Below are 22298 nucleotides of genomic sequence, written 5' to 3' on the forward strand. Positions count from 1 at the left end.
GGAGCGGGCAATGCCTTACCGGGTCGCCGTGCAGTAAGCTCCGGAGCGCTATGGCCGCCGACTGCCAACATCGCGGAGCTGGGGGCTCCGTCCGGCCGCGGGCGGCGCCGGTTGGAGCTCCAACCCCGGCAACTCTACCCCTCGCTGTGCGGCGCTCCAAATCCAGCGCGGCCCGCGGCTGGACGCCCGCAGCCCCAGCTCTGCGATGTTGGGAGTCGGCGGCGTCGCAGCGTTGGGATACCAGCGGGGAGCGGGCATTGCCTTACCGGGTCGCCGTGCGGAAAGCTCCGGAGCGCTGTGACCGCCGACACACAACATCGCGGAGCTGGGGCTGCGGGCGTCTGGCCGCAGGCCGCGCTGGATTTGGAGCGCCGCGCAGCCAGGGGTAGAGTTGCCGGGGTCGGAGCTACAACCGGTGCCGCCCGCAGCCCCAGCTGGGAGTTGGCGGCCACAGCGCTCCGGAGCTTACTGCACGGCGACCCGGTAAGGCATTGACCGCTCCCCGCCTCTCCGCCAGGTAGGGGACTAAGAATTAAAGTTTCCCCCTTCACCCCCCCCCCCCCCCTTCACATAAAAGCCCTCCAAACTAACTGACTAACATTTAAGCAATGATTTACAGATGTTTAAGTGTCTCCCCGGTCTCCGAGGAGGAGGCAGCCGCTACAGTTGTACAGACCTGGGTTGACCGTTTTGGCGCCAAACGCGAGCTTTGGTGTGCAGGCGACATCCTGGAAAAAATGTCCGGTTTTCGGAGTTTTTCCGTTTCTGGAACTCCGGATAAAAGGTTGTGCACCTGTATTTGCAAAGAATGCCTTGGTTAGAATAAAACAGGCTTTAGTTTATTTCTTCTTCAATATTTTCAAAATAACTGGCCACTCTTGATGTTAAGGCAATACTTTATTCCATTTGTCCCTTTGCTGGGGATTTGTTGGGAAACCATTCACTTCCTCACATGTTTGCCTTGGTTGGTGAACTATAGTGAATTTACTTGCAATATAACAATTTAAAATGTATTTGTAGGCAGGAATTTAATTAGAAACCAGGAACTGCAGGTGCTGTTTTACAAAGAAAGGCATAAAGAGCTGGAGGTCAGGCAGCATCTGGAAAACGTGGATTTGTGATGTTTTAGGTCAGGACCCTTCTTCCGACTGACTGGTCGGCACCTGACCTGAAACATCACCTATCCATGTTCTCCAGAGATGCTGCCTAACCCGCTGAGTTTGTGTCAAATTTAATTGTGTATTGTGTGTGTTCTTTTGTTCAACTGTATCGCTGCATGTCACTGCACCTTAGTTGCTGCATGTGAAGAATAAATTTGAATTTGAGTTACTCAAGCACTTTGTGTGTTTTTTACCTGGAATTTAAGACGTTTACCTCAATGCTTGTATTTTCCTTTTTCTCATCTGGACGAGTTTCTTCCTTAGAAAGTGCTAATGGGTGATGGTGATTTAAAATAATCTCCTTAACCTATGATCAAAATTTATATAATTGCATTTGTGTTCCAAAGGCTTCTGAATGACTTCTTCATTTTGCAATACAAATTTGACCGGCAGCACTTTTAAGCTTAGTTTTTTTTTTTTTAAGTGGACACATATTTTATTGATTTTAAGTTATTTTGCTCTAGTGTGTTGTATTTATCAAGGTCTGACCATGGTCTTTTATTTTTCTTCCAGTGGCATTTATAGCTGTTGTGGCGCTCTATTTTGTGGATTTATTGTCAGGTATGAAATTCCAATTAAACGTTTCTTTGTCTCGCATTGTTTTTTTCCATTACAAAGAGCCTTGAAGTGTTGATAACGATCTTTGTTTTCAACCTTTATAGAAGGTGACCTGAACGTGGCTGCATGGAAGCGTTCAAAACTCCAAGCTGATGCTGCAGCAGAGTAAGTACTACTATTCGGGCAAAACTATTTGTCAGATGCACCAAATATGAACTAGGACAAAGAAATCCTTAGTTGCTGCAGCTTTACAGGCACATTAAACATGACAACAATAAACATAACAATAGAATAAGTTATTAGTATTCAAAGTCAACTGGACTATGTTCATGCAGAAACCAAGTACATAGAGCAACCATATTAGTACAAAGGTGTGCAGTGGTTTGGTGCTGAGGTAGGGTTGCGGTTAGAGTTATGCAGGGTGTGGTTTCAGAACCGTGATGGTTAATGGATGAAAGCTCCACTTGAACCTGGAGGTCACAGTTATCAGGCTCCTGTACCACCACAATGGGCAGTCACGGTGGCGCAGCGGTAGAGTTGCTGCCTTACAGCGAATGCAGCGCCGGAAACCCTGGTTCGATCCTGACTATGGATGCTGTCTGCACAGAGTTTGTACGTTCACCCCGTGACTGCGTGGGCTTTCTCCGAGATCTTTGGTTTCCTCCTACACTCCAAAGATTACAGGTTAATTGTAGGTTAATTGGCTTGGTGAATGTAAAAATTGTCCCTAGTCTATGTAGAATAGTGTTAATGTGGGTGGTTATTTTGAAAGCAACAAATATATGGGCGAAATGTATTGGACCGCCAGCAACTTAATGGTGTTAAGCTCTCGGTCATGAAAGATCTGGCTTCCTGACTGACCTTGAGGCAAGTACTGAAACATGCAAGATAAAGGAAAACCCTATGTCTGAACCCAATCTAACTAAATACCTAATTAGCCTCTCACAAATACATATACAGAAGACAATTTGGAATAAGTGGGTGGCTGTTGTGGAAATGAATCCAGTCTTCAACGAAGATGCTTTTGGTGTTACGTTGCACCAATGTTATGCTAAGTAGGATAGATCAAGAACAGATCTTATAGCTCAGTGTAGTAAGTCTTCAGGGGCAGCAGAATTATAATCTGTAGTCTGTAATGTAATGGTCTAGCATTTTCACTCTGATACCATCAAGCAGGTTAATCAATCACAACCCCGTAAGAAATATAGGAAAGTATGACAGGAACAAAAGCAGGTGCAGCAAAATATAAATCTGTTACACATGGCTGCGTGCATGTTGAATGAGGTCAACAGCACGCTCTAGACAACTAATTGATCCCGTGACAAATAAAGCATTTTGAAATTTCTTTGGCAGCAGATGGTTGATGGTAGCAAACATGAAGAGAAGTAGGCGGCAGCAGTTCCATGAACAGATGTAGCAAAAAAGGTTGGCTTAAACCTTTGGAGCTGTCCTTAGCCAAAATAACTCATTGGATGGTCCATCTTGCCATGGTCCTGAGGCTCGCACTATCACGCTTGCCAGTCTTCAATCAGTTTGAAATTAAACAATGGCTATGTACCTGAACGTAACAGTAATTATAGGTCTTGACAATATATTGACCATATATGGAAGATTTGTTCTTGACAACAATCCATGCTTCTGAGCAGTCTCTTCCAGAATACACTGGCATCTGCCGTGAAAAATGGAAAACTACCTAAAAATTGCTTGTCCGCAGAAAGCATTAAAAATGTAACCTGGCCAATTACTGAGCCATCTGCTAGCTCTCACCAATATGATCACCTATGGTCACACAGTCAACATATTCAACTGGCTTCTGACAGGGGCTCTGGCTTCCAGACTTTATCATAACCTAGGTTCTAACAGGGAATAAGTGGCTGCATTCTAGATGTGAGGGGAGAACAACTGCTATTGATATTAAGGCAGCAATTTATCAGTTTATGGCATCAAGCTGCCCAGGTAAAATTAAAGCCACAGGAATTGTGGTTTATAGGGATATTGGGGAAAATTAAAGACCATGAAATGACCATGAAAGGAGGAGCATTGCTCAGCACAAAGAGAAAGGGTGTAACTGTTGTACAGTACTGCAGGCATTCCATGGGAAGTGTCTTAGCTTCTAATAATTTCAGCTACTACATCGATGAGATTCTATCCAAAGCATAAATGGGGTGTTCACTGATTGCCCAGTATTCATCTCATTTCATAACTTATGAAGTGATCTCTGCCCATATGCAATATTACCTGTACGACAACATTCAAGCTACTATCTGCAAAAGGAGATGACTGCAGCACCTTTAAGTTAAACTGATAACTCTCTTTTCCCTCTGTCTGATTTGCACAGCACTTCCAGTATTTTCTGTTTTAGAAAATGTTTCAGTGGTGAATCTGTGGAATTAATTGCCACAGAAGGCTGTGGAGGCTGTCCATGGATATTTTTTAAGATAGATACATTCTTGATTAGTATGGGTGTCGGGGGTAATGGAGAGAAAGCAGCAGAATGGGGTTTGGAGGGGGAGATAGACCAGCCTTAATGGAATGGCAGAGTAGACTTGATGGGCAGAATGGTTCCTATCACTTATGATCTTTATTTCACCATTCAAGATCTTTCTTACCAAGGGGCATACATTTTTTGTTACTCTGATATTTCTGAACAAAAAAAAATATTTTTTCGTGCCATGTCCATCAACATAAGCAAAAGAGATATCTGAAAACCTAAGAGGCAGCAAGTTCTGCTTTAGGGCTCTGGTCCTGTGAAAAATAATGGTTGACATCTTTGCATTCTGAAAGTAGGTTTCCTCTGTCACAGCATTCAATTATTTGATTGTTTCTGGCTGCAAAGTAAAATCATGCAAGTGTCTAAATTGCTAGAAACTTGATGAGGGTAGCATTTTAATTCTTAAGACTGACAATTACAGTTTTTTGTAATAGTGGGACATCATTTCAAGCTGAGTTTGTCCATTTTTGTTGAAATGGTAGCATGCACATGGGTTGATCAGAATAATTTTGGTTGTAAATATTAAGTGCCTGTCGGATTGTACAATAGGAAAATTGTCATGTATGTTTCAATATTTTTACAAGAATACCATGACTGATCTAAACTGTGATGAAGGAAGACAACACCATTGTAATTTTGTATGTTTTGGTTATTTTAATGATTTTGTTGATGGGATTCAGTCCAGTGTTAAAATGTCAAATGTTCAATTGTGGAAGGAGCATTAGAAGAACTTGCAAAATGTGATGTATTAAAATGTAATACCCTTAAATTGACCCTTAAATATGTACCAACATCAATTCCTGTTTTGTCCCTAATCATATTGCACATATCTTTTGGTTTACTGTTTAATATGGTTGCAGTGAAATGAATGTTACTCATAATAATCCTCTATGGCTTCAGTTTTAAGCCAAAATGTTTATTACTTTAAGAAGCTAGAATGGTAAATTGTGGACCTTATTTGCAAATCTCAAGCACGCTATTAAGTAATGTTCATTGCAAAAGCAGTGTTTACTTTGCTTACTTTTGGCTCTTTTTGTGCATATCTCCTGCTCTGCAAGCACCATTTTGTTTAAGCTTTTAACTTTTATCATCTGTTCTGTCTGAATTATTGTGTTCAAAAGATTAGGAAGGAATACAATAGGCTCACGGTGTATGTTATGAATAGTATCCAATTTTATCTCTGGGTTCCTGAAAGGAACAAATCTCTGTTAGTTTTGCTCATGGCGTTGTGGTATCAAAATCCCAGCTTCTAAACTGCCTCAGCTGCTTTTCACATTTTCAGTAGAAATTGCAACGTTTTGTGGCTGTAATCGTTATTAGATGCTGGTAAAGTGCAGAATAGGTACGGTGATTTGTAATTGTGAAAACAAGGCGATTAGTTGTCCAATATACCAATTCGTTATTTATATTTCTCCAAGTAATCTGGGAATTAGTTATTCCCAGAATACTTGGAGAAAAATAAATAGCGAATTGGTATGCTGTGGTTGTGTCCATCAATCGATACATTAACTTGTAATTTTTCATGTCTGTTATAAAGGACATAAAATTTCCATCTCTTGGGTAAAATGCTTTATTGAGTTTCTGATGAGGTTTCAAATTCCACCTTGTCTGCCAGTTTCATAGCTCAAGTATTGACAGGCAACCTTCTCCCGGCCCCGTCAATGTCCGGATATTTATAAATAGCCTGAGGTGTATTTTTAAGAAATAGCTATATGATTAACTGTGCTCCAGTTCCATTTGGCAACCACGGTTTTGTGGTGGAAATTGGTCTTCAAAGGTCTTTTATTGTCACATGAACCAATTAAGGTACAGTGATATGCGAATTGCCATACAACCAGGCTAACCAGCTTTTTGGAGATTCCAGTTTGTTCCATAAATTAGCTACCAAGTTTAACCTGATATTCACCAAAGATATTGTTGGAATTTTTACCTTGCATCACAGGAACCTATGTTTGTCCTCTGTTTTCAATACGTTGTGGCTTCGGGCTATTTTCTCTCCATTTTAGCATTATCGACATTTTTTCCCCCCCCAGAAACTTAATACAGTGACCTTTTACTGGCAATCATTTAACTTGAAGGGAATTGGAAAATAAATTGATCAAATTGAAACCCTGAGTCTGAGATTTTGTTTGTGCTTTGAAATCTGAAGAAATTACCTGATTTTGATTGGCAAGCTTTTGTTGATGGCATGCAGGTTTACCAGGTGTTTTTTTTAATTTAGGAGTTTGATGATTTATGATATTTGGTTGTTTTTTATTTAAAAAATCCCAACAATTGAGTGATTGGTTGTTCAGATGTGTTTATAGTTGGTCATTGGTGAGACTGTTCAGGAAATGAATTTGTTAAAATAACAGATAATTACTAGTACTGTAAAAACAAAGAGTGGGGAAATAGTGCGGGGGAGTTCTTTGGAACAGGTGGTTATGAGTAGAGAATCCAATTTTTGTAGTCCATTTCAAATATTTTATGAATGTAAAATTGCAAGTATATTTTTGAAGACAATTGTTGATCAATGTATCGGATTTGCAGTCATTTTGTGAATTCTTTGCTTTAAAATTGTTTGGGGAATTTGGAGAATAGAGTTTCAAATCATCCAAGTCACAATTTATGGAATAAGTATAGCGATGTTGTAGAGCACGATGTATCATCAATCTTATGCTCTGATTGTTGGGAACAAAAATGTGCGCTGAAATATTGCCATATAGTATTTGCTCAGTATCAGTATTGCAGTGGTCGGGCTAGTCTTGAGGTTTTCTTTGGATCAAAGTGAAATGTCACTATTAATGATTTCATGCTTCTATCTTGGTGACTTTGGGCTTGTGCAGCGGTGGTTTGGATGCAGCGACAGCTTCCTTTCTGGCGTTCTAACCTGGTACCGTCAAGGAATGTTACGTGGAAAATTGTGACATTTTGATAAGATTTAGCTAGTTCTTCGGTTTAAAAATAAAAATATAAATGTATTTAAAAAGTGCACAAACTATCTCACTTTTAGGATGGTTAATACATTTGGCACTGAATTGAGCACTTATGGGAATATTTTTATGACCTTTTACTTTATAATAATTACCACCATTCTATTTGAGAACACCATAGAGATGAAAATGGCAGCTAGGTTCTTGACTTTTGATCTTGTTTACAAAATCTTTAACATTCCTGGCTCTACTGCTGCTTTTTGGACTTGAAGCATTTCTAGTGCGAAAACCATTTCGAAAAAGTTATTTGATTGTGGCACTATTTTTCCAGATCTGTCCAAACAGACGCTGAAGCACTTTAAGGGAGGCTTACCTTTTCCTTTTGGTCAGGATTATCTCCTGTCAGGCCCTAAATAATTTGGAAATGCATTCAGCCTTTTTGAATTAAAGATGTTCGGCTAGACTTTTCTCCCATATCAAGCTGATCGTAAAAGTGAACGATCAACATTACATCAAAAGCCAGTTTAAAAATTCTCTACACTTCATTTCACCATATTTACCTATAAAATCTATTTATGTAGTTTGAGCCTTTTGAACCTCGACAGCTTCTTATCCCTTTTACTCTCTAAAATAAATGTTCTTGCTCAAATCAGAATCAATCACTTTCTGCACGCCTGATACTTAAAACTAATGTACAGTGTCGCATTCAATGTTTTCTTCAGCTTATTTTTGTTGTTCCTTTGGCTTTTAGATGTGCTGTTGAACCCTATGGTTACTTGGATTGAAGGGTCTGCATTTTTTGAATTGCATTGTTTGGCAAAGTCTGAAGCATTGACTAGGCACAGTAGCACAGTTTTTGTTTAACTGGAATAGAAACCCATTAGTGGTCATGTTAGCGTTCATAATTCCATGTAGCTGATTCATAATAGTAACTTTCACCACAATTTCTTACAGATGAGAATTAGGACTGGCAGCTGTCGGCCAGAAGTACACAACCTTTCTTCTTCAAAACATCACCATGAAGAATATATTTTAATATACTTTACAGGTTTTGGAAGAGGGGGGAAAGAAAGCACTTAGATTAAATAAAGATTATTATGTTGCCATTGATTGTAACGCATCAAAAAGCAAGTAGCAAATTTTATAATTCTATTTTAGGAAACTGTCAAATGCTTTCAACACATTCACTTATTTTTAAATAACAATAATGACTTACTGTCTGCTTAGACATTTTTTCAAATGTTTGTAAAATGGTGCATCTGGAGAAATCCTGTGATTCCTGTTTCTCTTACATTTGAGTGGGTATTCCTTGGGAATGGGTAAGTTTTACAATTAAGAATTTATTCTCATAACCACTTGCATAACAGACTTGTAAGCAAATAATGATGAAAGTTTTGTCTCGCTCGAAACAATGCCAAGCTGAAAGTAATTATTTGTGTTTTTTTTTTTTTAATTAGTTGCTTGTTAAAACTGGGTGCAAATTAATACTGCCAGTGAAGTAATTAGAATGAGTGTATTAAAAGTCTCTTCACGTGCACAGTAATACTTTACTTTTGTATTTGACTTGTATCTTATAATGCACTTTATTAATGTTAGACTGCTGGCCAGGTCTGTATTTATCATTTGATTGTAATTTAGCTTCCATTTGATGGAGGCAAGTAGCACTTTTTTTATTTGCTTCTAAGAATCAAATTGCATTTCAGTAATTGCTGATTTTTATTCCAATTGAGCTAAGACTTGAATTTGAATTTTTTAAAGAAAATCACTTGTACTAAGTACTCTATATAATGGTTTTATAAGTTAACAGTTGATTAAACCAACAGTTTACTAAAAAAATACGAATGTTTTATCTAAAATGTCATTGGTTAACAAAAATACATAACAGTTGATCATCTGTTTGTGTTTGCAGTCTGTTTATGCTTGGTGAGGACCCTCTTGGTTTGTGCTGAACATTTCAGTCTTTGTTCGCATTACACTATGCATATACTCTGAGCAGATCTTCGAATGTAACGTTATATTTATTCCAGCCATATGGTTGATGTGGATGGATAGGTCTTGCATGGTAGACTGCTCGGGAAGGTGAGATCACGTGGGATTTAGGGTGAGCGAGCCAAGTGGATAAGAAATTGACTTGGTGGCAGGTGTCAGAGAGTGTTGTTTTTCACATCGGAAGTGTAAAGTGCTGCAGAGATTAGTGTTGGGTTCTCTGTTGTGTCTTATGTTAATCATAAGATCATGTGATAGGAGTAGATTTTGGCCATTTGGCCCATCGGTCTACTCCGCCATTCAATCATGGCTGATCTATTTCTCCCTCCTAACCCCATTCTCCTGCCTTCTCCCCATAACCTCTGGCACCCGTACTAATATTAATATTTTTTATGATAATGTAGGTGGCATTATTAATAAGTGTTTGCACATGCCAACATAATTGGTAGTAGGGTGGACAGCGGGTAAGATTGTCCAAGATTGCAAGAGATCGAGATCAACTGGGAAAGTAGTCAAAAGAATGGCAGGCAGAATTTAACTTGACAAGTGCGAGGTGATTGGTTTTGGTAAGTTAAATCAAGGCAGGACTTGCTCACCACAGGACTCTGCAGAGTGTTGTAGAACAGTGTCATTGGGAGTACAAGAGTTGGGATGTCATATTACAGCTGTAAAGGGTGTTGGTCAGCCACACAGATTCAGATTCAATCTTTATTGTCATTGTGCAGTGTACAGTGCAGAGACAACGAAATGCAGTTAGCATCTCACTCAGAAGAGCGAACATAGAATAATGAGCAATAAATATATATACGTACATACAGTAGTAGTAGTGGGGGAAGGAGTGTCCGGGGGGGGGTGGTGGTGACTGGCAATCACCAAGGTGCAGAGTTAAGTAGTGTAACAGCCGCAGGGAAGAAGCTGTTCCTGAACCTGAGGAGGGTAAACAGTCTGTGGCTGGGGTGAGATCAGTCCTTGACGATGCTGCGCGCCCTACACAGACATCGCTTGCTTTGGACAGACTCACTGGAGGGGAGTGAGGAACCGATGATGCATTGGGCAGTTTTCACCACCCTTTAGATTAGATTAGATTCGTTTATTGTCATTCAGACCTTTCGGTCTGAACGAAATTTTGTTTCCCTGCAGTCATACATATAATTTAAAAAATGACAAAAACACACAATCAACACAAATTTAACATCCACCACAGTGAGTTCACCAAACACCTCCTCACTGTGGTGGAAGGCAAAATCTTAAAGTCTCTGTCTCTTCCCTCTTTGTTCTCCCTCTGCGCCGAGGCGACGGTTCAAACTCCGCGGGTGGTCGCTGCCTCCGCCACAGCTCCGAGGCCGAGTCGGGTCTCCGCTGCCGCTGCCTCCGCCACAGCTTCGGGGCCGAGTCGGGTCTCCGCTGCCGCTGCTGCAGCCGCTGCCGCCGCCACAGCTCCAGGGCCGAGTCGGGTCTCCGCTACCGCTGCTGCCGCCGCCACAGCTCCAGGGCCGAGTAGGGTCTCCGCTACCGCTGCTGCTGCCGCCGCCACAGCTCCAGGACCGAGTCGGGTCTCCACTGCCGCTGCTGCTGCCGCCACCGCTTCGGGGCCGAGTCGGGTCTCCGCTGCTGCTGCCGCCGCTACAGCTCCAGGGCCGAGTCGGGTCTCCGCTGCCGCTGCTGCTGCCGCCACCGCCACAGCTCCAGGGCCGAGTCGGGTCTCCGCTGCCGCTGCTGCTGCCGCCACCGCCATAGCTTCGGTGCCGAGTCGGGTCTCCGCCGCTGCTGCCGCCACCACCACAGCTTCGGGGCCGAGTCGGGTCTCCGCCGCTGCTGCCGCTGCTACAGCTCCGATGCCGCCAGCTCCGCCATTAGGCCTCGGCGCAGACGGAGACGGGGACGGAGAATACGACCGAAGAAAAAGTCGCATCCCCCGAAGGAAGAGACCAAAGCATGTTTCTCCCACCCCACCCACACACATACATACACAACGTAATAAAACAAAATTAACTAAAACATGACAAGGAACAAAATGAAAGAAAAAAAACAGACGGACTGCAGGTGGGCCGCAGCTGTTAAGCACCCTCTGGAGTGCTTTCTGGTCGGAGACAGAGCAGCTGCCATACCATACTGTGATACAGTTGGTAAGGATGCTCTTGATGGTGCAGCGGTAGAGGTTCACCAGAATCTGAGGAGACAGATGGACCTTCTTTAGTCTCAGGAAGAAGAGACGCTGGTGAGCCTTCTTGACCAGTATTGAGGTATTGTGGGTCCAAGAGAGGTCATCGGAGATGTTGACCCCCAGAAACCTGAAGCTGGAAACACGTTCCACCTCCGTCCCGTTAATATGGATGGGGGATGCACACGTGTGCATCTCTCCAAGATGCAGGACAGAACGCCACAGGAGACCCTTCTTCCCTGTAGCTATCAAACCTCACAACTCCTCCCCCTTCTGTCGTGGGGTAGACTGAGGCTGACTTTCCTTCTTTCCCCCCCCCCCCCATCCCCAATCGTTGCACATCCACAATCCTTTCTACTCACTGTAATTTCATGTTTCGTGAATTTTGTGTTCTTATGACTGTTGGCAGATCAATTTCCCTCCTGGGATAAATGAAGTTATATCGTATCGTATTTCGGGTCACCATACTATAGGACGGATGTGATTAAGCTTGAGGGTGCAGAAAAGATGTTGCTAGAGCTAGAAGGATATTGCTGGAACTCGGGTTCTGAAGAGAGACTGGATGGTTTGGGACTGTTTTCCCTGGAGAAAAGGAGGGGCGACCTTTTTAACGTATATACAGTCATGAGAGGTGAATATTCAGTTTTTTCCCCCAGGGCTCAAAAGACAAATTCATAGATAGTAAAGGTTCATAGATAAGAAAGGTTAGGAGGGATATAGACAAAATACAGGCAAATAGTGCTCACTCAAGAAGGTACCTTAGTCAGCATGGATGAGTTGGGCCAAAGGGCCTGTTTCTGTGCTGTTACTGTATGACTGAGTTAAATAAAAACATAAGAAGCACTGTTCAATCATCTTCATTAAATTTAGAAGACACACAAATAAGGAATATCTGCAAATAGGCAACAGTTAGGGTTGGAACTTACTTGGTGGTTGATTCCTAGATCTTAAAAGATGATAAAGTAGTGATATTAGTGGTTAGCTATGTTTTACTTGGTTCAAAGCTTTTCACATGGACGATTAAAAGTTGTGTTTTATTTGTTTCATAGGGCCGTGAAAGAGGAGCGCCTTCGTCAACAACAAGTGGAGGACTTGGCCAAAATACAGCCAGTTAATGCGTTTGCAGCAAGGAACCGATACCTCTCTAGACTCGGTGCACAAGTAAGGATAAACATTTGATATAAAGTTGACTGAGAAAAGTAAATCCACTTTTAAATATTATTGATCTCACATTTAATCAAATCTTATATTTGGAACATAAATCAATAATTGGCAAAATGTTAATTTGGCCGTTTGAGATAATTTTATTTACAATTAATTCATTCTTGTGAACAAAGATTTGTATTGTGCTCAGAGCTGTCATTCAAGGAATTAATCATTTGAGCACCCATCAAGTCATAATTTGCTCAATATTTTGACAGTGTCACTAAGAACATTCTTGATTTAAGAGCAATGTCTAATTTTATCCATTAATTAGCAGTAAAACTTGTTAATTATAAAATGTGTTTGGACTTAACCACCTACAGTATTTTCCTTTCAGTTACCAGAACATTACACCATCCATGGATCTGCACTGGCATATAGGAGTGTACTCAAATAACCTGAAGAATGACACTGAAAGAAGATCACTAACTTTTTAAGTTTACATCTGGAGCCATGAAATAGACTGACAGAAGATTGTTACAATACTTTTTTAATGGGAGATATACAGATAAACTATTACAGAGGCATTTTTGCACATGCTGTTTTCCACATGGAGAAGGTGGTTTTCAATACATTTATAATGATAAATATTTCAATTGTATAATAACCATTGCTTTACTTCGTACAAGATATTGGAGAAGATTAGAAATCTGAACAATTAGGAAAAACCTCAGTTTCAATGAACTTGAAGCTTTTCATTTTTGGGTAATCTGATAATTGGGAAATCCACCGATTCTATCGTTGTGTTTGGACTGTAACCACTATTAAAGCTGCAGTTAAGCAATCAACAATTTTCTGAACAAATCAGCAAATTGGTTTGTCTTCAGACATATTTTATCAACATATGAATTGCACACATTGTTAATAATAATTTTTATATTGATTAAACTTTTTAATAAATCCTTTGGGTATTGCTGTCTTTTTATGCAAATACAGTTGACCATAATTGAGTTTAGTCGTGCCCTTTACATTAAATAAACATTCAGATGTAGAGCAGAGAACATGGCAGTTATGCCACAAACCTTATACTGTTAATACTTATACTGTGAAACCTTACTCTTTCAATATATACATGAAAACTCCAGTAAAGTCTGGACATAATGAGCTGGATCAGCCCGTTGTGTTGCATGAGACAGTGTTTTCCAGACTTTCTCAGCTGCTGAAGGTCAGATGCAGGTCCTCTTGTGTTCTGTAACTTAATGAGCCAGGGACACACTGTATCCAAGCTTTTAACTTCATGACAGGTATACCTGATACATCCATAATGCTTCTGTTCATTTGTATGGGGTTTCTGTTTACTAGAATTTTTACCTTTTTATTTTGTTGTGTATCTGTTTTAAATGAATAATGTTATTGTTTCATAAGTTATTTTAATCTCTATTCCCGATGTTTAATCAACTTCAACTGTCCATACTGAACATGTCTCTGATTATCATTGTTTAAAACTGGTGGATAATATGTGAAGGCTGTTGGGGCAGAATGATCCTAGAATATGTGGGAAGCCCAATGACTAAAGAGTGCAAGACATGCTCAATCTAGCGCAGCAGTCTTTTGTGTCTACAGTAAACCTAGATGTAGTTAAACCTATAGGTAGACACAAAAAGCTGGAGTAACTCAGCGGGTGAGTCAGCATCTATGGAGAGAAGGAATGGGTGATGTTTCGGGTTGAGACCCATCTTCAAACGACAAATGTGCAGTTCTGATTATGGTTGCCAATATAGGATGCATGCTTGAAGTATCTATTTAAGTAATTGTCTAATCTGTGGAAAGTGAAGATAAAGGTAACTCCAGTCAAGAGCTGGGATGGGAGGCACGTAAGAATTGAGTGTAAAAATACACAAATTTGAAGTAAAAAAAAGGATACACAATTAACTGGGTCCACAACTGCACAAGGACTTTATTGCATTTGTGACAATTGGAAGAACTAAATGTGTAGCAGAATGGCCTATTTTAAAGGATTACGTGGAAGCATTGATTAGGCCAATAATGGAAGGAATTGAATGGAGCAATCTAATAGCATCCAAGGAAATATTAACAACGATTTGCAGCTTGGTGCTTTTGAGAGTTATTTTGAAGCCAGCAAAATAGGAATTCAGCAAATACTTCCAAAGTTGTACAATATTCAGATAACTCCCTAATCAAATAATAAAATGGACATGCCTTCAAATGGACCCTGTTAAAGTAGCAGCTCTCCTCTTGCCTGTACCTTAACCTTTCAAATGTAACAATTTCTCCATTTCTGATATTCAACCCTAAGATCACCATTTTCAAGCAAAGAAAAAAAATTCAGGTAAAGTAATTGATTTGAATGTATTCAATGCCTATGCTTCAGATTCAGATTCAGATTCAACTTTAATTGTCATTGTCAGTGTAAAGTGCAGAGACAACGAAATGCAGTTAGAATCTCCCTGGAAGAGCGACATAGAATATGATTTCAATAAATAAATCTATTTACATGCATACAGTCAGTGTTTTTCCTGTGGGAGGAGTGTCTGGGGGGGGGGGGGGTGATTGGCAGTCACCGTCAGTATACAATACAGTGGCTTCAGTATGCAATAGACAATAGGTGCAAGAGTAGGCCATTCGGCCCTTCGAGCCAGCACCGCCATTCAATGTGATCATGGCTGATCATCCCCAATCAGTACCCCGTTCCTGCCTTCTCCCCATATCCCCTGACTCCGCTATTTTTAAGAGCCCTATCTAGCTCTCTAATGAAAGCATCCCAAGAACCTGCCTCCACCGCCCTCTGAGGCAGAGAATTCCACAGACTCACTACTCTCTGTGAGAAAAAGTGCTTCCACATCTCCGCTCTAAATGGCTTACTCCTTATTCTTAAACTGTGGCCCCTGGTTCTGGACTCCCCCAACATCGGGAACATGTTTCCTGCCTCTAGCGTGTCCAAGCCCTTGACAATCTTATATGTTTCAATGAGATATCCTCTCATCCTTCTAAACTCCAGAGTGTACAAGCCCAGCTGCTCCATTCTCTCAGCATATGACAGTCTCGCCATCCCATGAATTAACCTTGTAAACCTACGCTGCCCTCCCTCAATAGCAAGAATGTCCTTCCTCAAATTAGGGGACCAAAACTGCACACAATACTCTAGGTGTGGTCTCACTAGAACTCTGTACAACTGCAGAAGGACCTCTTTGCCCCTTTATTCGATGCCTCTTGTTATAAAGGCCAACATGCCATTTGCTTTCTTCATTGCCTGCCGTACCTGCATGCTTACTTTCATAGACTGATGTACAAGGATCCCCAGATCCCGTTGTACTTCCCATTTTCCCAACTTGACGCCATTCAGATAGTAATCTGCCTTCCTGTTTTTGCTACTAAAGTGGATAACCTCACATTTATCTGCATTAAACTTCATCTGCGATGCATCTGCCCACTCCCCCAACCTGTCCAAGTCACCCTGCATTCTCATAGCATCCTCCTCACAGTTCACACTGCCACCCAGCTTTGTGTCATCTGCAAATTTGCTAATGTTACTTTGAATCCCTTCATCCAAATCATTGATGTATATTGTAAATAGCTGCAGTCCCAGCACCGAGCCTTGCGGTATCCCACTAGTCACTGCTGCCATTCTGAAAGGGACCCGTTAATCCCTACTCCCTATACATTTGATTTATTTATTCAAATCTGTTCGGCTCTAAATGTCTTGAACAAAAAATTGATGGGATATGCAAGTACAATGGTTATGTTACTGGTGCAACAACATAAAATGCAAATTCTGATTTCACATAAACAAATCGTTATTTAGAGAATTTAACTTTTTAAAAGAAAAGATCAACACATATCTGTAAAATTACCTTGATGCTTTTGGATTATTGTAAAAACTCAACTGTTTTACTAATATTCCTTAAGGAAGGAAACCTGTTTTTGTTATTTTACAGTACAGGCACGATTGAATCAAGTTTCCCTCTACAATAATTCAAGAAGCCTTTCACTGCTTGTTTTTTGAGAAACTGATTATGGTTGTTTTCCAGATATCAGGAATTCTGGAGTTGTAAATAAGAAGATAGGATATGTTGGCTGCTTCATTAAATAGTAAACATATGTAACTACTGATTTGTCAGCAAAATGTCAAGGATTGGGACAGTATTGGAATTTATAATGAAGGATATAATATAATTTAACATGGTATAACAATATGTAATATGGCACAGTGGTTCACCAACAATGCCTCCAGCAACCTGGGTTCAATCCTGACCTTGGATGTTATTAGTATGGAGTGTGTACATTCTCTTTGTGACCCCCATGGACTTCCTCCTGGTGCTCCAGTACCCCTTGCATCTCAAAGATGCGCTAGTAGCTAAGTTGTAGCTGAGTGGCACGACAATCAGGAGGATACGAGAGGGAATAGCTTGCAGATAAAGGTTGGAATTCTTCAAAAACCAGCAGACATTTGGTCGGTCAAATGGCTTTGTATATTTTAAGACATTTGAGAAAATATGAGAATAGCTTGAAAAGAACAATTGCAGAATTAGCAGGGATTTATGAAAAGAAAATCACATTTGCCTGCTCCGAGTTTCTTGAAGATGTGGTTTGTGAAATAGATATGGGGGAGCCATTAGCAGTTTGTATTATGACTTTCAAAACATTTTCAATAAGGTTCCACACAAGAGGTTAATTAACGATCCGAATAATAATGTTTCATTAAATCTTGCAAAATTCTAAAAGAGCCTGACAGGCTGGAGAGAGAGATAGTGAGATTGTTTCCAAGCCTGGTTCATCATTCTAGGAGCAGGGGAACACAATTTCCAAAAATGGGTGAACTGTTTACAATTCTAATACATTTCTTAATGTATTGGGCAGTGAACCTCGTGAAATCTCTTTCCCAGAGGATTGGATGTTGTCCTTGAGTTTAGTTGAAACAGAATCATTGATTTCTGAGCATTAAGGGAATCAAGAGATATCGAGATTAGGATGGAAAATAGAAGCCAGTGGAAAAGATTATTCATGATCCTAATGAACAATGGGGCTGGTTCAAAGGCCAGTTCACCTACCCTTATCTCTTGTATTATTAAATGTTTAACTGATATCTCTGCATAAAGACATGCATGGCACTATTTGAATATGATCAGGGAGCCTTATCTGTGGTCTCTTGAGCAGTCCTGGTCTTCACAATCATGCCTAAAAAAATGTTATTTGATCTTTGACTTATTACAAATTTGTTTTGTGTATTCCAACTATTACACTATAGTGGTGCTTTGTTAAAATTAAGCTCTGATTTTCTGATAGAGCTGTTTAAAAAAATAAAAATAAAACTGAAATTGTTTTACTGTACTTTCTACAATTTCATGTTTTTGATTTGCACTGAACCAAATTCCAACAATATGAACTTTACATTTAATATTCAAGTGTTAAATTTATTTCTTATTCTACCCAAGTTATCTTGGAACACAACACAGGAACAAGCCCTTTGGCCCAATATGATAGGTCGCACTGTGGCACTGCTACACTATTGTATGGAATTTTCTGCCTCAGAGGGCAGTGGAGGCCGGTTCTCTTGATACTTTCAAAAGAGAGCTAGAGAGGGCTTGAAGATAGCAGAGTCGGGATATGGGGAGAAAGCAGGAACGGGGTACTGTTTGGGGATGATCAGTCATGATCACATTGAATGGCAGTGCTGGCTCGAAGGGCCAAATGGCCTACTCCTGCACCTATTGTCTATTATATATGAATGTTGTTGGGAAGTTATGTAACAGTAGGCGGCATGGTGGTGCAGCCTGTAGAGCTGCTGCCTCACTGTGTTCAACCCTGACTGTTGTTGTCTGTGTGGGGCATGCACATTCACCCTGTCTGTTGAGTATGCACAGTCTCCCGATGACTGCGTGGGTTTTCTCCTGGTGCTCCGGTTTCCTTCCCACGTCCTAAAGACACGTGGACACGGGTTAATTGGCCTCTAGTGTGCAGGGAGTGGAACTTGAATGCACAGGTGCTCGATGGTCAGTGTGGGCTGAGGGGCCTGTTTCTACGTTTCATGTCTTAAAAAACTAAATCTTTTCTAATCGTCAGTTAGTTTCCTGGGAAAAGTTGAAGGGAGGTCAGCCACTTGCCTCGTCCCCACCAGTTGTCACCCGCTGCGGGAACCCTGCCCACGGCTCTCGCGTAAACTGGGAGCCAGGTGCAGATAAGTTAGAGACATAGAAAATAGGTGCAGGAGTAGGCCATTCGGCCCTTCGAGCCTGCACCGCCATTCAATATGATCATGGCTGATCATCCAACCCAGTATTCTGTACCTGCCTTCTCTCCATACCCCCTGATCCCTTTAGCCACAAGGGCCACATCTAACTCCCTCTTAAATATAGCCAATGAACTGGCCTCAACAACCTTCTGTGGCAGAGAATTCCATTTTTTTTTCACCTCGTTCTTAAAAGATTTCCCCCTTATCCTTAAACTGTGACCCCTTGTTCTGGACTTCCCCAACATCGGGAACAATCTTCCTGCATCTAGCCTGTCAAACCCCTTAAGAATTTTGTAAGTTTCTATCAGATCCCCCCTCAATCTTCTAAATTCTAGCGAGTACAAGCCGAGCCTATCCAGTCTTTCTTCATATGAAAGTCCTGACATCCCAGGAATCAGTCTGGTGAACCTTCTCTGTACTCCCTCTATGGCAAGAATGTCTTTCATGTGATAGGAGCAGAATCAGGCCCATTTGGCCCATCATGGCTGATCTCTCCCTCCTAGCCCCATTCTCATCTGCCTCCTTCCCAAACACCTGCCCTTGATAATGAGCAGCTGGACCCTCATTAGGGATGGGCGGGAGCTGGGGGGGTTGTCGCTCGCTAGTTGCTGATGACTGTGGTCCACAACTATCTACCAAATCAACCCCCAAGTGCTCAAATCATTCTCTTGACAAGTTTCAACTCTGTTCAGCTACTGACAAACGAAGCCCAGGTGGGAATCTCCACTTGTGGCGTCTTTGCTTTATATTTTCAAAAAAAGGTCACCGGCGATTTATTTTTTTGTGCAAGAACGAACGGCAGATGCAGGTTTACCCCGAAGGTCGACACAAAAATGCTGGAGGAACTCAGCGGGTCGGGCAGCATCGCTGGAGAAAAGGCATGGGTGACGTTTCGGGCGAGACCCTTCTCATTGTTTGGGTGGTCTGCTCCCAATCAGCAGTGGGCGTTTTCATCTCAAACGAGATTTTCTTCGGATTTCTGGAGGCTGGAGCCCCGAAATCAGACTGGCTTCCAAGGAGGAACCTCGGGGTTGGGGTTGCGAAGCAAACCATCGGACAGAGTCAACCCAAACGGAGAGGTAACTAACTAACGTAGGTACACAAAATTGCTGGGGAAACTCAGCGGGTTCAGCAGCATCTAACTAACTAACGTGCACGGCCCGTGTTTGTGGGTGGGGGAAGCGCGCAACACAATCACCCTCATCTCCCCAACAAACAACATGGTGTAGTGTTGCCCATTCGATGACTAGTTAATAAATGGCAGGTGACTTATTAATTGTTCCGGATTCATATGACAAATAAACCCCCTCTAAATGTCGAAGATAGACACAAAATGCTGGAGTAACTCAGCAGGACAGGCAAGCATCTCTGGAGAGAAGGAATGGGTGACGTTTCGGGTCGAGACCCTTCTTCAGACTCTGAATCAATCTGACGAAGATTTAAACCAGCATCTGCAGTTCTTTCAAAGGTTCATTTATTGTCACATACACCAATTGGTGTAGTGGAATTCAAGTTGCCATTGAAACACATTAAAAAGAATACAAAACATAACAATAGTAAAGAAATTTAAACATAAAAAACATGCCCCCACAATAGTTCCCACTGTGGGGGAAGGCACAAAGTCCAGTCCCCATCCCCATGTCCACCCATAGTTCCTGCACCTCTTGAAATGTCAGCAGTGAACAGGATTGTGGTTTCTCTGTTAGTCATGTCGCCACAACCACCGCCCACTCGCCCGCCCACCTATTGCGCCTGCACGTAGGCGGGCAATGTTCTCGCTCCCTGTTTGCTCTTCCTCATGCACGCGTTGAAAACTCTAGCATTGCTTGCATTCGAGACGAATCTCCTGGATGTTACCCGAAATTTTAAAGAAAGAGTCGTTTTATAAAGCTGCTTCAAGTTATTGTATCACACGACTGCATCCGTTATAAAATAAAGCTGGGAACTATATTCCACACTCTATCTTACCCCTTTGCTCAATTGTACTTAAGTTTAAACTGATTTTATAGTAATAGTTGGTATGTACAACAATGTTGGAGAAACTCAGCGCGTCAGGCAGCATCCATGGAGCGAAGGAATAGGTGATGTTTTGGGTCGAGACTCTTCTTCAGACTAATGTGGGGGGGCGGGGGTGGGAACAGTATGTACCTCCCCCTTCGACTCCATCCAAGGACCCAAGCAGTCTTTCCAGGTGAGGCAGAGGTTCACCTGCACCTCCTCCAACCTCAACTATCGCATCCGTTGCTCTAGGTGTCAACTGCTCTACATCGGTGAGACCAAGCGCAGGCTTGGCGATCGCTTCGCCCAACACCTCCACACAGTTTGCATTAACCAACCTGATCTCCCGGTGGCTCAGCACTTCAACTCCCCCTCCCATTCCGAATCCAACCTTTCTGTCCTAGGTCTCCTCCATGGCCAGAGTGAGTTCCATCGCAAATTGGAGGAGCAGCACCTCATATTTAGTTTGGGTAGTTTACACCCCAGCGGTATGAACATTGACTTCTCCAATTTCAGGTAGTCCTTGCTTTCTCCCTCCTCCCCCTCCCTTCCCAGCTCTCCCACAGTCTGTGCCTCTTCCTTTCTTCTTCCCCCCGCCACCCTCACATCAGTCTGAAGAAAGGTCTCGACCCGAAACGTCACCTAATCCTTCGCTCCATAGATGCTACCTCACCCACTGAGTTTCTCCAGCATTTTTGTCTACCTTCGATTTTTCCAGCATCTGCAGTTCTTTCTTAAAATTACAGTGATAGTTCATAAGTGATAGGAGCAGAATTAGGTCACCTGGCCCATCAAGTTTACTCTGCCATGGCTGATCTGTCTTTCCCTCTCAGTCCCATTCCCCTGCCTTCTCTCCATAGACCCCTGACATCTGTACAAATCAAGAGTCTATCTATCTCTGTCTGTCCTAAAAATATCCATTGACTTGGCCCCAACTGATAATCTGGTCTTTTTGGAGAACATGCAAATCAAAGCTTATCACTGGACCTCGGTACATCTGATACCAATAAAATTAAACCGAAGACTTTTCCAGGAACGCATCCAATCCATTGGTAATTTTCAGGCAGGTTTTGAAAGCACCTTAGTTATTATTGATTGAATTTTGATCTTTCAAGTGATCAGATAACTTGAACTGTTTTGATGTGTAAAACGTACCTTTCCTTCATTATTGCCAGGCCATAAACCTACATCTGCTGCAACAACTTGCCACCTGGATCCAATATTGACAATAAGTAACTTTTTTAAATCTAGTTCTTTTGGGGGAAATCAGACTCCTAATTACAACAATATGACATTTTCAAAGGCTAAACTCAAGTGCTGGAGGAACTCAATGGGTCAGGCAGTATCTATGGAGGGAATGGACATCTGCTATTTAAGGTGGGGGATATCAGACCCAGAAGGTTTTATGCTTTTATGTTCATGTTGGCCTTATCTTGTTATCTTACCAACGCAGTGCCAGTGCTATTCACCACACATAGTAACAAGTGTCGAGTGGTCTAGATAAAAGCAAAGATTATGAGTTCCACCTTAAAAAAAAGTTTTGCTAAATAGTTGTCCATTTAAAAGATTGAGGATTCAAACAAAAATTGGGCATGGCTGTGATATCGATCGATGTACAACATGGATGTTTGATGCCCTT

At 41.7% G+C, this 22298-nt stretch overlaps 1 protein-coding gene across 2 annotated transcripts in view; it reads left to right on the plus strand.

The window, feature by feature from the left end:
* mfsd1 (major facilitator superfamily domain containing 1) overlaps positions 1–13367 on the plus strand; it is a 41303-nt gene extending 27936 nt beyond the window's left edge. Inside the window, exons 14-17 of one of the 2 annotated variants that reach the window (XM_033031156.1) lie at positions 1674–1721; positions 1823–1883; positions 12318–12429; positions 12809–13367. In XM_033031156.1, the coding sequence (XP_032887047.1) occupies positions 1674–1721; positions 1823–1883; positions 12318–12429; positions 12809–12868 (281 nt within the window). In that variant the 3' untranslated portion in view covers positions 12869–13367. Of the gene's footprint in view, positions 1–1673; positions 1722–1822; positions 1884–8075; positions 9016–12317; positions 12430–12808 lie in introns of those variants that run through there. The other variant, XM_033031157.1, reaches the window with a different exon arrangement.
* The last annotated feature ends 8931 nt before the right edge of the window (positions 13368–22298 follow it).

The sequence above is a fragment of the Amblyraja radiata genome, chromosome 13 (assembly GCF_010909765.2).
Source record: "Amblyraja radiata isolate CabotCenter1 chromosome 13, sAmbRad1.1.pri, whole genome shotgun sequence".
Lineage (NCBI taxonomy): Eukaryota > Metazoa > Chordata > Chondrichthyes > Rajiformes > Rajidae > Amblyraja > Amblyraja radiata.